General features: G+C 40.3%; 1 protein-coding gene and 1 long non-coding RNA gene across 3 annotated transcripts in view; one reads left to right on the forward strand and one right to left on the reverse strand.

The window, feature by feature from the left end:
• Positions 1-17,432, reverse strand: part of Kat2b (lysine acetyltransferase 2B) — a 106,037-nt gene that overhangs the window by 45,552 nt on the left and 43,053 nt on the right. For both annotated transcript variants that reach the window (XM_078038305.1, XM_078038306.1), the window contains exons 3-5: positions 7,037-7,182; positions 2,997-3,089; positions 981-1,162 (exon numbers count right to left, since the gene is read on the reverse strand). In XM_078038305.1, coding sequence (XP_077894431.1) covers positions 981-1,162; positions 2,997-3,089; positions 7,037-7,182 — 421 coding nt within the window. The remainder of the gene's footprint in view (positions 1-980; positions 1,163-2,996; positions 3,090-7,036; positions 7,183-17,432) is intronic.
• On the forward strand, positions 4,468-7,073 carry LOC144375057 (uncharacterized). The gene is made up of 2 exons (XR_013434411.1): positions 4,468-4,583; positions 6,627-7,073. It is a non-coding gene; the product is annotated as an uncharacterized LOC144375057 (long non-coding RNA).

Genomic DNA, 17,432 nt, shown 5'->3' on the forward strand with positions numbered 1-17,432 from the left:
AAGAATATTTGCAAAATTGGAATGCCCAGCAATAGAGAAACAGTTAGGTAAATTATGTTACATCAACTCAATGGGCTATAATGTAATTCATAAAAAACCTGATATGATGCAGGGGGCGGGGGAAATATAAAATTCTACATTTTCTTTCATTGAACTAACATAAAAAGTTTAAAGGAATAAATACTGGAGAATAATACCTTTAAGGATATTAGTTCTATCGTGGTGCTAGAATAATCTTTCCTTTAAAAAAAAATCCTTTAACTCCTTCATATTAATGATCATTGCATTTGGGTTTTGATGAGGGCTCCATAAAATTACAGAGTTAAGTGTAACTTAACGACAACTTACTGTTGTCTAATCAATGACGTTCAATAGAATTAAAATGCAAGCCATACATGTATTTTAAATTTGCTAGCAGTCATTTTGAAAAAGTCAAAATAAACAGGTGAAATTAACTTTAAGATTTTTATTTAATCCGATATATCCAAAATACTGTCGTTTCTGCATATTATCAATATTTTTAAAATGAAGCAAAAACAACTATTGGGATTGTGGGTATATCTCTGTGGTACAGTGATTGCCTAGCATGTGCAAGGCTCTGGTTTGATCCCCAGGACTACCAAACAACAGGAGAAGGAGAAGAAAGAAACCATTCGTGAGCTATTTGAAAATTATTTTTTTTGTACAATCTTAGAAATCTCAATTCAGACTAGCAACATTTCAAGTGCTCAATGGCCACGTTAGCTGGAGACTATCAAACTGGATAACACAGGTCTAGATTTTTGGATCTCTCATCCCCTAAAACACTGTGACGTTAAGGAAAAGTAGAAGTTTGCACAGGAAATTACATAGTCTTTCTCTGGGAATTGATGGAGTCATCATAATAACGGGGCAACTGTCTGCCTACAGAAACCAACAGTAATTTCATGTCTCTAACATGCTCCGTGGGGCCCAAAGAGAAGGATTTATCATCTTATTACCTTGTGTAGTTCTCTTTGTATCCAGAAATATCATCGTTGGGAGATCGCAGTCGACGTTGAGATGGAGCCTCCAGATGCCAATAGTTGATGCGGTTTAGGAACATTTTGGCCAACTCAACAATTGTTTGCCTTTCTTTTGATGGTAGGTGACTAAATTTGTACTGTACAAAGTTATTCACACCCTTAAAAGAAGGGAAGAAAATTTATTCATGCAAATATGTGATCTTATTAATTCTTCACACCCACACAACCAGCACTATTGGTGATGAGCAAAAACAAACACACACTTCTCAATTCTCAAAAATCGTGTGTGTGTGTGTGTGTGTGTGTGTGTGTGTGTGTGTGTGTGTGTGGTGCTGGGGATTGAGCCCAGGGCCTTGTGCATGCAAGGCAAGCATTCTACCAACTGAGCTATATCCCCAGCCCATTTCTTCCTTTTCTTTAAAAGAAAACAACAGGGCCCACAGAGAAACCTGCCACAGGTCACAGTGGATGAAAAGTAACAAGATAGAAGGGCTGTGAGCTGTGGCTCTATGCCTGCTTCAATCCTGAAGCAGTTCAGAGAAAATCAAAACCATGGACCAAAGAGATCAAAACCCCTTAAACAGTAAAATATGACTGTTTTGCAAAATAACTCTGGCTTCACTATTAGCATATAAGCTCATATAAAATGTGGTTCTTAGATAAAAAAAAAATTCCAGAGAAAAACATTTTTTTTTTTTTTTGTACTGGGGATTGAACCCAGAGGCACTCAAACACTGAGCCATAGCCCCAGCCCTTTTTGTATTTTATTTACAGACACGGTCTTGCTGAATTGCTTAGGGCCTCACTAAATTGCTGAGGCTGGCTTTGAACTTGTGATCATCCTGCCTCATCTTCCCAAACTACTGGGATTACAGGTGTGCGCCACAGCACCAGGCTCTGCAAAATTTTTAATCAAAACTATTGCTAAAAATAAAATACATAATTCGGTAGCAAAACAAAAAAAAACTATTGCCAGCATATCTTTCATATTACTAAACATTAGAATTTAAGTCTTGTCCACTGAACTAAACTAATAATCTTTAAGTCTTTACTGTCTCACTCTGTTTTTTTCCTGATAAACTTGCTAAAACCAAAAAAACAGTCAAAATTATGTGCTTTTTCAAAAAGCTCTGGATTCCTTTAACCTTTGTGCAAAACACTCCCATCTCATCTAATTTCACATAAAAGAACAATAGATTCTTATTTAATAGTTTGAAATCAAAACCTAACTTGTTCTCCTGAAAACCCACTGATAAAAGTACATTTGTAAGGACTCTGGTATTCCATCTTCTCTAGTCAGATTTTCATCAAGAAATTCAGTCCAGAGAGCTTGACTTTGATATAGCCAAACAATGAAGGGCTAAAAATTGATGTCCGTGAAAAATAACCTTGCAGACAAAGTCTATACATTTTAACAGATTCTCTGAGTAAAACAGCTTCTTCCCAGGAATTGTACTGTAGCCAGAAGTCAATGTTTTTCACATTACAAGCGAATTCCCTCAGCTCAATAAATAGGCTTTTCCAAACAGTGCCAATCAAAAGGACAAAGACTTATGTTTACAACATCAACAACAGGGAAAAGCACCATTAGTGTGTCCATAGTCCCCTCAACCCCACAGCATTGGGGGTTAAGGGGGCTCAGGATTTAACCCAGGATGTTTTACCACTGAGCCACACCCCTAGCCCTTTTATTTTTATAATTTAAGACAGGGTCTCACTAAATTGCTGGGCCTGGCCTCAAACTTGTAATCCCGATAATTTTCACAGACCTTGGTGAATATTTCAGAGCCAGGGATGGAAGATGGAAGGAAGATGTGAATAGAGATGTAGAAGGAAAATTGAAAGGTGTCATCAGGCTAAGGATGAGACTCAGTGGTATATGCCTAGCATGTATGTTCAAGGTCCTGGGTTCTACCCCCCAGCACGGGGTGGGGGGGGGCATTTTTTCAACTTAAAACCAATAAAGAACGAGCTTGTTTTTATTTTTTTTACCTGCTCAATACTAGGTTTTTCAAATGGAGGCTTCTTCTCCAAAGAGCCTTCAACCACAGGTTTTCCTCTTTGTAAAATAGATTTTCTCAAGAGCTGCAAAGAAATAATTTTTTTTTTAATTTTTCTATCTTACAGACAGCCTTTAAGGGAAGTTACTGTATTCTATTTCTCTTAACTATATGTAAACAAATTCTTAAATCAAACAGGTAAACTATATCAGGTAACAAAAATTTGCCTTCATATCCATAACCAGGACTATGAGAAACTACACACCTTTCATGTCTGAGCAGCCTAAACTACCTAGGACCACCAGACACCACTATCCCTCCCACCTTCTCCCTCTCTCTGGTTCTGGCTTCCTACACACCAAGAAGACTTTGCACATTCCAGTTCAGGCCACTGGATGTGTCCTGAAGCTCGGGAGCATCTTACTTAAATGCATGAAAGGCTAGGACCTATTCTGCACAAATGAGGCCAGGAAGAGGAGCTGTCTAAGAGGAGCCAGCTGGATGGAGGTCCTATGCACAGTCTAGGGTAAATTTTTCGGGGAAAAAATTCTGCAAGGCTCTCAACTGGCAACTTTCACTGTTGCGGTCTCCTTTCACTTCCCTTCCATCTGCAGCATGTAGGCCAATGGTTCTGGCATCTGAATGCCCACAGAACAAAAATACTGCCCGTAATTCCTGCCTCTGGAATCGAAAACCCTCAAAGAGCAAATAGAAAAAAAAACAAAGGCATTTACCAAGAAGAAAGTTGAATTGAAATTGAAATCTTTTTTTTTTTTAATTTAAATTCTTTACCTTCAACCTTTAATTTTCTGTAAACTTTACATGTGAGCTGGGTATGCTATGGTCCTGCATTGATTTAAGTTACATTTTTACTTCTTTTCTCCATTTATTGCCTTTTCTATAGAAATAAAACATGGCAACCATTCTCCCAGTGGTTACTGGAAATTGACAAACTACTAAAGTTAAAGATGGCCATGTGTCACCACGGAGCTATATCTTACAAAGACCTCATATATGTTGAGTATGGAGTATTTGTTGGTCCTCTGAATGCACTATGCCCATCTTTAAAAAAATAAATTTCCAATACAGGTAAGTATTATCTGTGCTTCTAAGGATACATAAAGATTAATAATAAAATTTAAGTACAAAGAATTCTAGTTTCCTACCTTTTTTTCTCCTAAGAAATCTTGGCCCACTGGGGTTTTCCATTTAGAGGTAAACTGGTGTTGAGCCTCAGTTTTGTCATTTACAAAGTGATGGGGCTGAGACACAAGCATATAAAAGTTTCTATTGGTGCCAAGTTCAGTGGCACAGTGTTCCTCTAGCTAATACAAGTTCCTGGGTTTGATCCCCAGCACTAAATAAATCAATATTATTAATGCAGCAAGCATTTGCATTCTGTCTTTTGCCAGAAACTCCAGAGGTGGTTTTGGTTTTGGTTTTGTTTGTGAGATTCTCTATCACCCGGACTGGCTGGCCTTGAACCTCCTGGAATAAAGCAATCCTCCTGCTTCAACCTCCAGAGTAACCGACATTACAGGCACATGCCACCGCCCATGATTTCATAATACCTTTTGAGGTAGGTGATCCTGTTATCTGTATTTACAGATGAGGAAACCAAAGCAGAATAACATCAAGGTTATTCTGTCATTACACTGAAGGAGCAAGGGTTTTTTTTAATACCCAGGTCCCCAGAACAACATCTACAGGCATGGAGGCATGCTTCAGTTGTAGGACACAGCTATCCATTGAGTTTATTTTCAGCATCTAAAATTGAAGTTTTTAAATGCTGCTAAAACATACAAGACATTTTAACTGAATTATTGACACATGAGACACAGAAACTGCCTTTCAAAAGTTAAGGAATGGATCATTTCTAACTCCTCTGTCCAAACAATGACTGCATTAGAGTGGGTGCTGATTTTTGGGGGGAGGGGGTGTAGGGTACCAGGGATTGAACTCGGGGACACTGGGGCACTGAGTCATATCCCCCTGTAAATAGAGACGGAGGGGGTGGGTTATGGCTCAGCAGTAGAGCACACGCCTCGCACATGCAAGGCCCTGGGTTCAATCCTCAGCACCACATAAAAATAAATAAATAAATAAAGTTATTAAAAAACATAGAGATGGGGATTATTTTGGATTGAATTTCTACAGGCAATTATATGTGCACTATTATTGAAAGACGGAAGGGGAAAAAAATAACTTCAAAGCCGAACAATGTTTCTGGCTCGTTGTGTTGGTTATAAACCCAGGAGGCTGACAGAATGGAACCCTGACACCACCTTCTCTTCCAGCAGGGCAGCGGGGAGCTGCCAGGGAGCTGAGTTCCAAGACAAATCATAGCTGCCGTCATGCAGACCTTGCTTTCCTTCCACTAAGATCTTTTTCCAAAGAAGCTCTAAATAGTAAGAAGCTGCCAAGGTTCAATCTAGATGACTCAGGCCTCATGACCATGTCAACAAACTGTCACCTGGAGTGGCCTAGTGCCTGCTAAAGCTGTGGGAATTCAGTTCATTCTCTCAACTCTGGAGTTAAATCCCAACTCGCAATATAGCTTTCCCTTTAACACCTTCTGCTGTCTTACCACCCGCCCCCCCAAAAAATTCCATTAGTACAATAAAAAATAAAAGTTAACAAGAGACAGGAAAATTATGAGCAAATAAGTTCAAAGAAAAAAAAGCTGTAAGAATTGGGTAAAGAAATTGTACTGGGATTCCTAGCAGCCAAGGCAAAAGAAGAAACTTATTAGAAAATTTAATTATCCTTATATAAATATAGAGTGCTGCCAATGCAGCTCAGAGAGCTTGCCTGACAAATGAGAGGTGCTGGGTTGGAGCCCCAGCACCATAGATAGATAGATAGATAGATAGATAGATAGATAGATAGATAGATAGATAGATAGATAGATAGATAGATCGAAAAGAGAGGCAAACTTTTCCAGACGGTAAATTCTGGATGCTATTTTTTTAACATTCTCCTAAGGGTTACATAAGATAATCTAGACTACAATACCCTCTACAGCAGGTGTGTTGTTTTAATTATCCTTCTGGCGACCTCCTTTATAAATCTATTTTCAGCACCCTGAAGTCTTTCTACCCATCTTGCCACCAGTTTCCCTCCCACACCTGTAAGTCCTGACTCCGAGAAGCAGCCTGAGGAGACCTCCATCTGTGGGATGGGAATGGCTGTAACCAAGTGGAGCTGAGGAAGGACCAGGGAGAGGCAACTATGGGGAGCGGCGGCTGTGATGGGTGACTAGCGTCATCAAGACACATGTCACAGTGGGAAGGTGCCAAGGCCCATTTGGAAAGTCTTGATTCCTTCCCTTGAAGCCTAAGAAACAGACTTGGGGCCCCTCCCATTTCCTTCTCTCCCCAAGTGGCCTCCGTGCTGTTCCTACACCACAACACTCTCACCCAGTGGGCAGATGTCTACTCTCCTTTCTGCCCGGGAGCTCTCGCCCTGGCACCAGTGGCTCCTCACTCCTGCTCCATTTCTACTCAGATGCCATCTCCTCAGAGAGGATTTCCTAACTGCCTTCCTCGCTGGCAGGCCCCCTGCCCACCACCGTTCTTTCCATTCTGATTTCACTTACCCTATATTTTGTTTCTCTTCGCAGCACTTAGCACCACCGGAAAATACATTATTGACTCCTCAACAGTCTGCCTCCCCTGCTGAATAACCTCCATAAGGACACAGTCTCCACCACGGATCTATCCCTCATGCTACACTGGTGCCAGGCACAGAGCAGGTGTGCAATAAATATGTGTTGGGTGGACGGAAAGAAATCTATAAGCCTATGCAAATCAAGATGCGTAATTTTGCCTAGAAGCATGAAGAAGCTCAAGGAGAGTGATGCATCCAAGGCATGGCAGGTCATTTGAGAGAATCCACGGCATGCTGTGCAAGCCCCGAGGGAAAAATATACCATAAGCTGAGAGTCTCCACACCCACAGCCTGGCATGTGGAGACTGAGCATGTGTGGAAAAGAAGGGAGAAGAAAAGCCATTTAAAATGTTGAGATCTCACCTTGAATAGATAGAAATAAACTTGTTTGGTATCTGCATCTTCCTCCTTGTGGACGCAGGTAAAGAGATATTCCACATCCAACACTATTCCCAGGAGTCTGTTCATTTCTTCCTCTGACACATTCTCCAGGTGGGAAACATGAGCAGCTTAAGACGAGACCAAAGGAACAACATGTATGTGTAAGAATTCAGTTGGAAAACCACAAGCACTCCCCACTAGAAAACAGAAGGTTCTCTCTCACAAAACCTCCCTTCAATCCCTTAGGTTGCCTAATGAATCCTCAAAAGGGAATTTCTGAACCCTTTAGGATGGATGTTTTCTCATACTTGTAATTAGCCTTCCTATCCAACACTAAAAGTGGGCAAGGAGCTAATGTATTCAAATAATGTGTATTTGAAGAACTGAAACTTTAAAAAAAACAAAAAACAGAAATTTGTAGCAACAAGTCTGCTAATGAGAGGGTCAAGTTCTTATGTTTCCACATTAACAAATTCTCCATCATGGGCTCGGGATGTGGCTCAAGCCGTAGCGCGCTCGCCTGGCATGCGTGCGGCCCAGGTTCGATCCTGGGCCGCAGACACACAAAGTTGTTGTGTCTGCCGAAAGTTAAAAAATAAATATTAAAATGCATTCTTTCTCTCTCTCTCTCTTTAAAAAAAAAAAAAATTCTCCACCATACCAAGAGAGTTCTCTATTCTCTACAGTCCTAGACATTGATCTAGGATTTGTAGATCTGTGGTTCAGAGGTATGGAAAACCACATTCCCTCAAGATTTAGTTCTAAGTCCTATGGAATGCTCAGTTGGCCACAAATATCATTACAGTGTAAAGACTGAGGTCCATTCCCTCAGCCTGAGACACACCAAAATCTCATTGTTTCTGCAGCAGTCCCAAGACTGTTTTTAGCTCGGGATTCAGTTAATGTCCTCCACGATTTAGCCCCCAAACATACTTTCCTACCTTTGTTCTGTTGTCTTACTTCAATTTTAGTGAACTACCATTGACCTTACCCTCTCCCACCATCTTGTTATCTTCTCTACCCAAATTTTGTCCATCTCTCAAAATTATCTCATTTAATCCTCAAACAATCCCATAAAAGTATTAATTTGTAATCCCATTTTACAGATAAGGAAACCAAGACTTAGAGAGATTAAATACTGTTTCATTAAACTTCACTCATCCAACAAGGCAGAGCCAAGGGTTCAAAAGTCAAGAATGATTGACTCAAATTCTAAAGCACCTACAAGTATATATTTCATATTTCTTTTTTTTTCTTTTTCTTGATACTGGGGATTGAACCCAGAGGTACTTGGCGACTGAGCCACATCCCCAGCCCTTTTTATTTTTAATTTTGAGATAGGGTCTCACTAATTTGCTTAGGGCCTCTCTAAATTACTGATAGGCTGGCCTGGAATTTGTGATCCCCTGTCTTAGCCTCCCAAGTCACTGGGATTACAGGTGTGTGCCACCATGCCAGCTCCTCACCTGTTTTAAAGGGAGATGGAACAAAAGATTATTTGTGTTTTCGTGATTGGGGGGATGGGGCGGGGGAAATCAAACCTAGGGCCTTTGCATGCAAGGTAAGCACTCTACCAACTGAGCTATATCCCCAGCCCAGATTATTTGTTTTGTCTTGGTTGGGTTTGGTTTGCTTTGGTTTCAGTACCAGGAATTAAACCTGGCGGGCTTAACCACTGAGTCACATCCCCAGCCCGTTTTATTTTGAGACAGGGTCTCCTCAGCCTGCCGAGTCACTGGGATTACAGGCATATACCACGATGCCTGGCTAGAACTAAAGATTATTAAGAAATCTCTTCTAGGTGGTGGGCACAGGTCAATCTACCCTGAAGAACACAGTGCTCCTGTCATCAAACCATGCTCAATTGGAATCCTGGGGTTCAGGATACTGGTAGTACCACCTGCATTCTCTGTGTACCACAGCTCCTGGCCAGTGGCTCCATTTCTCTACCTAAAGGCTTTTCCTCTCACTGTAACTTACTCTGCCACCTATGTACCCCTCACAAGTGATCCTCCCGTCTTAGCCTCCCAAGTTACTGGGATTTCAGGTGTGCGCCATCATGCCAGATCCTTACCTGTTTTAAAGGGAGATGAAACAAAAGAATATTTGTTTTGTTGTGATTTGGGGGGCAGCGGTGGGGGCGCGGTGGTGCTGGGGAATCAAACCAAGGGCCTTTGCCTGCAAGGTAAGCACTCTACCAAACCTGAAGAAGTTAGTATATCCCCCTCATATAACTAATTGTCATTGCCCACAGTGAAATCTGGCTTAGTAATTAACCACGTTTATTGTACAGGTTTCCTCTGTCTTACTTTCCAACTCCTCTACTTTCAGCTCAAATAAACTACCTATACTAAATCTTTGTCTCAGAGTTGGCTTCTGGGGAGCTTAACCTCAGATACCTAAACAAAAGCATTTTCAGAACTGGGTGCAGTGAAATCCACCTAAATCCCAGCTCCTTGGGCTGCTGGGGCAGGAGGATCATATCTAAGTCCAGCCTGGACAACTTTCCAAATTTTTTGAACAGGGGTAACAGAGACCTCAGCTATAGCTCAGTGATGGAATACTTGGCTGGCATGCCCAACGACCCAATGCCCCAGCACTACATAAAAAGAATAATTCTCAAGGAAGTAAGAGGGTTAAATGCCAAAGAATGGGGAGCTTCCAAATGTGCTTAAAAAGCAGGCGTAGCTGTACCCCATTCCAGACAAAGTAGACTTTATGACAAAAACTATAAAGAGAACAAAAAGGCATTAATATAATGATAAGGGTCAATTTATCAGGATATAACAATTATAAATATATGTGCTCAACATTGAAGCACATAGATACATAAAACAAGCAACAGATCTGAAAGGGTAGAAAGATTACAGATCACAGCACAACAATAAGAGTTTCAATACTACACTTTCAATGATGGATAGATCATCTAGACAGAAAAATCAATGAGAAAACACTGGACTTGAACTACATTTTCGACCAAATGGAACCAACACACATAGACACAGTATCACATCAAACAGCAACAGAATACAGATTCTTCTCAAGCACAGGTGGAATTTTCTCCGGGAGAGATCACATATTAGGATACAAAGCAAACCTTAACAAATTCAGAAAGGATGAAATCATTCCAAGGGTCTTTTCCCACCACAATGATATAAAACTAGAAACCAATAACAGGAGAAAGTTTGGATATGTAAAAATTAAACAACATGTCCTTCAACAACCAATGGATAAAAAGAAATAACAAGGGAAAACTTAACTGAGGAGATAAAAGATATGTATATGGAAAACTATAAAACATTTATGAAAGTGAAGAAGAAATCAATCAATAAAAGAATATCTTGTGGGCTGGAGGTGTGGCTCAGCGGTAGAGCCCTAGAGCATGCGAGGCCCTGGGTGCGATCCTCAGCACCACATAAAATAAATAAATAAAACAAAGGTATTGTGTACAACTAAAAGAAATAAAATTTTAAAAAAGGATAGCTTGTGTTCAAATATTGGAAGAATTGATATCATTAAAATGGGGGCTGGGGACATAGCTCAGTTGGTAGAGTGCTTGCCTTGCATGCACAAGGCTCTGGGTTCAATCTCTGATATCACCAAAAAAAAAAATAAGTGAATTACAGATTCAAGGTAATCATTACCAAAATTTCAAAGACATTCTTCACACAAATAGAAAGAGCAATTCTAAAATTGATACAGAAATAAAAGATGTAAATAGTAATAACAACCTTGAGCAAAAAAAAAAAAGAGAGAAAAAATTGAAGGCATCACATACTTCCCGATTTAAAAATCTACATCAGGGGCTGAACTTTAGCTCAGTGGCACAGAGTTTGTCTACCATACCCAATTCCCTGAGGTTTCATCTCCAGCACCCTAAAAAAAGAAACCACAAAGCAATCCACTTCCAAGTTAATCAAAATGACTTGATACAAACACACAGACCAATAGGGAACCTAGAAATGGGGACTGGGACTGGAGTTCAGTGGTAAAAGCATTAGCTTAGAGTATGTGAGATCCCTACCACCACAAAAGAAAAAGGGGGGTGGGGTGAGGTGGGGTGGGGAAGGAAATAAAAAGAAGGAAAGTGAGAACCTGGAAATAAATCCATGCATTTACACTTGACTGATTTTCAACAAAGATGCCAAGAACACACAATGGGGAAAAGACAGTTTCTTCAATAAATGGTGTTGGAACAACTAAATTTCCAAATGCAGAAGAATGAAATTAGACATTTATCTCACAGTATGTACAAAAAAAAAATCAGCTCAAATAAATTAAAACAAATGACCCGAGATTGTAAAAATATTACTAGAAGGAAACATAAGGGAAAGCTTCCTTTTGTTGTTGTTGTTGTTTTGGTTTGGTTTGGTTTTCTACTGGGGATTAAACTCAGGAGTGCTTTAACACTGAACCAAATTCCCATTCCTTTTTATTTTTATTTTGAAACAGGGTCTCACTAAGTTGCTGAGGCTGGCCTTGAACTTGCAATCTTCCTGCCTCAGCCTCCCCAGTCACTGTGATTACTGGCGTATGCCACCACACCCAGCAAGGGGAAAGCTTCTCAACATTGGTCTTGGCAAAGTTTTTTTGGATTGAACCCAAAAGCACAAGCAACACAACAGAGACAAACGGGATTGCACCAACCTGAGAAGCTCTGGGCACAGAAAGGGGAAAAATCAACACAATGAAGAAACAATCTACATAATAGGAGAAAACATTTGCAAACTATAAATGTGACAAAGAATTTAAGGAATATAGAAGGAAATCAATAAATAATAATCCAATTAAAAATGGGTAATCAACCTGAATAAACATTTTTCAAAAGGCATGAAAAAAGCAAACAGATACATAAATTTTAAAAAAGTTCAACATCACCAATCATCAAAACTAAAATTAGACATCACCTCACAGCTGTTTGGGTGGCCTATTATAAATAAAAGGAAAGATTAAGTGGTGTCCAGGACTTGGAGAAAAGGGAAACCTTGTCCACTGTTGGCGGGAATATAAATTAGCGCAGCCATTATGGTAACCATCATAAAGATTTCTCAAAAGTGAGAAATGGAATGGACAAAGCTTGCACAGGCCTGGAATTCTAGCTACTCATGAGGCTGAGGCAAGAGGATGGAAAGTTCAGGCCAGCCTGAGCATTTAGAGAGAACAGACCTCAAATTAAATTAAACAGGCTGGAGATGCAGCTCAATGACAGAGCACTTGCCTAACATGAATGAAGCCCTGGGTTCAAATCTCAACACCAAAAAAAAAAAGAAAAGAAAAGAAGAAAAGAAACCCCAGCTTGGCATGTGGTACATACCTATAATTCTAGCAACTCAGAAAGCTGAGGCAAGAGGATCTCAAGTTCAAGGCCAGCCTCAACTACTTTGCTGACTTCGGATTTAGTGGTAAAGCACCCCTGAGTTTAATACCCAGGACCAAAAAATAAAATAAATAAAATAGCATAAAAGTAGCAAACTCTCCAAAAAAGCAGAGAGTAGAATGATAGTTACCAAGGACTTAGGATGCAGGTTAGAAGGATGGGTGGAGGGGCTGGGGTTGTGGCTCAGAGGTAGAGCACTCACCTAGCATGCATGAGGCACGGGGTTCAATCCTCAGCACCACATAAAAAATAAAATAAAAATATTGCATTCATCTATAACTACAAAACAAATATTTTTTAAAAAGAACTAATTAAAAAAAGAAGGATGGGTGGTGATATTGGTTAAAGGTTACAAAGTTACACAGGAAAAAATATGTTCTGAAGATTTATCATAAAGTATGGGGTAAGTACACTTAATAATAATATATACTTGGAAACTACCAAGAACTGATTTTAAATATTCTCAATACAACAAAATGATAAGCATGTGAGGTGATGGATGTATGAGCTTGATTTAATCTATTCACAATAGGCTTGGTAAGTGTCCCCCAAAGGCTCATGTGTCAAAGACTTGGTCAACCAGCCGGTGGTGGTTTTGGGAGGTGATAGAACCTTTAGGAGGTAGGATCTAGTGAAAGGAAGTTAGGTCATTGGGGCATGCCCTTGAAGGGTACACTGGGACCCTGGTCTCTTCCTGTCTCTTTTCTTTCAACTCCCAGCTGCCACGAGGCGAACAGGCCTACTCTATCACGTACAACCACCACGATGAACTATGCTGCCACAAGCCCAAAGCAACATGGCCAAGAGATCGTGGATATCAATCTCTGAATCCATGAGCCAAAATAAACTTTTCCCTTAGAGTAAGCTGATTAACATACATACGTCAAAACATCATATTGTACAGCATAAATATACACAATTTGTGTATCTGTGTGCTGGTGATTGAACCCACAGCCTGTCTCATACTAGGCAGGCACTCTGCCATTGAGCCTCACTCCCACTCCTCACAATGTTTTTTATAATCCCTCCATTTTGTAACAATTTTTTATTGAAGAAACAAAGGAATTCATAAAAGATATGTACTCCAGCCAGGCGCGGTGGCGCATGCATGTAATCCCAGTGGCTCAGGAGGCTGCTACATATACATAATAAGACATATATAAAAATATATATTTTTTATATATATAAGACAAAATAAGACTCATTTTCAAAAGAGAAAGACTCTTATAATATGCCTCCCTAAATAATCTAATGGATCCATCTAAACTGAAAAACCGACAACACCGTATCATGTATAAATTGCTTAAACTGTTTCTAAGAACATAAATAATATACATCAAAAAAGTACATGTATGCAAAAACAAAATGAATGTTCAAAAAACGAAAAACAGAGCAAAATTAAAATGCATAAAATTAAATTAGAAAAAGTTAATGTACAAATTTATTATTTTACTTTTGACTACACAATACTTAGCTTCATCACTTTCTAAAACATACCCCAAAATTAGAATTCTCCTTCGGTAGAATGTTTGCCAGGTCATTTTGTTCCTGGAGACTATGTAAAATTTTCCTGAAGGTCAGTCTGAAGCCTTTGGGGGACAGGCCTCATTCTGAAAACAACTAGGTCAAAAATTTTGTGTCAGTTATTTGCAGAAATAATTTTATTTAAGATTATTTTTGCCCTGTAAAAAAGTTTTAATCTCTTTTTAGTGGCAAACTATGAAAGGAATTGTATTAATCCCTTCAGAGTCTTCACCATATAATATAAAACACTCTTAATTGAGGTGTTAACATTCAGTGGAGAACTCATGGAAATGGATGCCATGCTTGATTTTAAAGCCGATGAATCACCTTTCTTTTTCCTTAGCTAAAAATATGATCATTTATTCCAAAGTGTGATGGGCCATCTTGATTTTAATGCACTTTTTTTTTTTCTTTCACAGTTCTAGGAATCAAATCTAGGGCCTGGTACATGAAAGGCAAGTACTCTGCCACTATTATACTCCAGCTTTTAATATACTATTCTAAGTAGAAATCAACACACCAGTTATTGAAGTGCTGACACATTTCATTCTCATAATAATATAAGAAAACTAATAGCCAGCGCTGTGGTACAAGACTATAATTCCAGCAGCTTGGGAGACTGACGCGGGAGGATCACAAGTTCAAAGTCAGACTCAGCACTAAGCATCTCAGTGAGACCCTGTCTCTAAGTAAAATACAAAATATGGCTCAGGATATGGCTCGGTAATCGAGCGTCCCTGAATTCAATTCTCGGTATAAAAATTTTTTTAAAAAATCAACAGGAATACAAAATTCTGTCATCCTCCTAAGAAAGAAAATTTTGCTTAGAGGCCTTTTCCTTACTTTAGTTTTGAGGAAATGGACACCAAAGAGGAAAAATTTGGCTAGTTTGAGCAAAGACTCACTTTTCTTAAGACTACAAAACACTTGACCCAAATGGATTCTGACTCTGAATTGGAAAGAGCTGCTTTGGTTCAAACAGAAGGGCCGTTCCTTTCCCTTGGGATTCCACCAGTTGAAAACTACTGCTTAGTGTAAAACTACTGCTTATCTTCTTGCTTATTTTGAAAACTAGCCTGGGTAAAAATTTAAATGCTTAATGTCAGCGTGAAACTGGAATGTCCCCAAAAGGATCCTGTAAAGGCTTGGTTCTCCAGCTCCTAGCTATTGAGGGGGGGGGGGGGGCGCCTACATGGAGGAAGTAGGTCACTCGTGACATGCCCTGGAAGGGTACACAGGCACTTCCTCTCTCTCTGCTTCCCAGATGCCATGGGGTAAGCAGCTTCACCTCCGCCACACACTCCCTCCTCTGATGTCCTGCCTCACCACAGGCCCAGAAACAATACGGCAAGTGACCATGGACTGAAGCCATAAGCCAAAATAAACCTTTCCTCATTTAAGTTGATTTAGCTCAGGTATTTTGTCAAAGCAACCAGAAAGCTGACTAATCCTTCAGAGAATGAGTCCTAAATTCCCTCTGACTCTGCCCGTAATGAAATCTCTGATATTTCCTCAAACCTCAGTCTGTAGCCCAAAGTGGAAAGGAACAGGGAGGTGGAGATGGGGGCAGATATAAATGAACCTGTGGGAGTTTGCTAGAAGGAAGGAAGGGAGAAGCTTTCCTGGAGAAATGAATAACTTTTATAGCAAAAGAGTATCTTTCTTCCTGTGACAAAGGAAAGGTAGATGTGGGGTGGAAAGGGGAATGCTGAGGCAGGAGAAGGATAATGAGTGAGATGGGTTACGCATCCTACGATAATAGGGTAGGGGACTAATAGATGAAGATAGAAGCTGTGGACAAATGGCTTGGAAAGTGGCAAAAGAAAGCCTGGACACGTTACAACGAAAGAGTAGCTTCTCTTGAAAAGAAGGTCACACAAGTAAGCCAGGCACAGTGGTGAGCACCTGCAATCCCAGCAACTTGGGAGGCTGAGGGAGGACTGTAAAATTCAAGGACAGTCTCAGCAATTCAGCAAGATCCTGCCTCAAAATAAAAAACAAAAAGGGCTGGAGTGTAACTAAAAAGTCACACAAGGACAACTGTAACCGTGCTCTAGTATCCTTCGTTGTCCAGTTGCACAGAGTTCTCAGACTCTCTAATGCTCCCCTCTCCAAGGAGGCCACTGATGGACCCCTTTTGACCAAGGCTCCTTTTCAGTCCTCACCCAACTCAGTTTCTAAGCATCCGATCCTCAGCTTTGGTTCTCACGAAATCCACATCACCAGCAAAACTCTTCTCAAACACCAGTCTTCCCCAAAAAATCACCTAGAGCCTCATCATTACAACAATACATACACATACTACCACCATCATCATCATCATCATAGCAAACCAGACTCTGAGACCCATCTCCTCACAACACTCTCAAAATGACAGCTCCTTCCAGCCAGTTACACTTCTGCTGAGGAGCCGGTGATTGACTCTTCCAGTGTCCTTTATCCTCCACACACAGTCAGCCACCAGATTCAGCTGAGCTTCCTCACCTTCTCTCAGAGTCATTCGGCATTTCCCCTTACTGCCTTTGTAGCCACTGGGATCTCAAACTTCCACTGAGAAAATAGCCCTCACCCTGTTCTTCCTGGTGCCAGGGTAGTCTCTAAATAGCATTTTTTTCCCCTCAAACAATCCCATCTCTACCAAATTCAAAGACTACTCCTCACCCTTTGGGGCTGTTGACCAACATCAGACTTGTTGAACTTATTACTGTACTCAACCCCGTCCTGGGCCAACACCCAGATGTACCTCCTTCTAACTGTAAAACTGAACGATTTACTATACTGAAAATCAACTCACATTAAACCAAAAAAGGGTCGGTCCTTATTAAAAGAAACATTTCTTTAATCTTAACCATTTTTGATACAAGTAGGTACTCTTCCACTATCTAAAAAGCATGTTTTGTCGTTTTGTTTTGTGGTGCTAGGAATCAAATATAGGACCTCATGTATGCTAGGCAAGTGCTCTACCACTGAGCTGTAACCTAGCACTAAAATGCATGCTTTCTTAAAAAGACATGCCCTCCTGGGCATGGTGGCACAGCCTCTGGCTATAATCCCAGTCTCGATATAATCCCAGCATCTCAGTAGGCCAAGGCAGGAGGATCACAAGTTCAAGGTCACCCTGGGCAATTTAGCAAGACCCAGTTCCAAAATAAAATAAAAAGAATTCTCTCTTTGCTTTCTGGCCTCCATGAGGTGAGCACTTTTGTTCTGCCATGGTGAACCTCACCACTGGTCCTGGAAACAATGGAACCAAGTGACCATGCCCTGAAATCTCTGAAACCACGAGTCAAAACAAGTCTTCCCTCCTTTTAGAAGTGAATGAGTAAAATAAAATAAAATAAAAAGAGCTGGGGATATAGCTCAGTGGTAGAGCTTGCCTAGCACAAACAAAGCCTTGAGTTGGATCCCTAGTACCAGGGAGAGGTGTGGGGGGAACTATAATAAAAATCTCTCAACTATAATGCACAATTCCCTCAC

Source organism: Ictidomys tridecemlineatus, chromosome 2, assembly GCF_052094955.1.
Source record: "Ictidomys tridecemlineatus isolate mIctTri1 chromosome 2, mIctTri1.hap1, whole genome shotgun sequence".
In the NCBI taxonomy this organism is placed as follows: Eukaryota; Metazoa; Chordata; class Mammalia; order Rodentia; family Sciuridae; genus Ictidomys; species Ictidomys tridecemlineatus.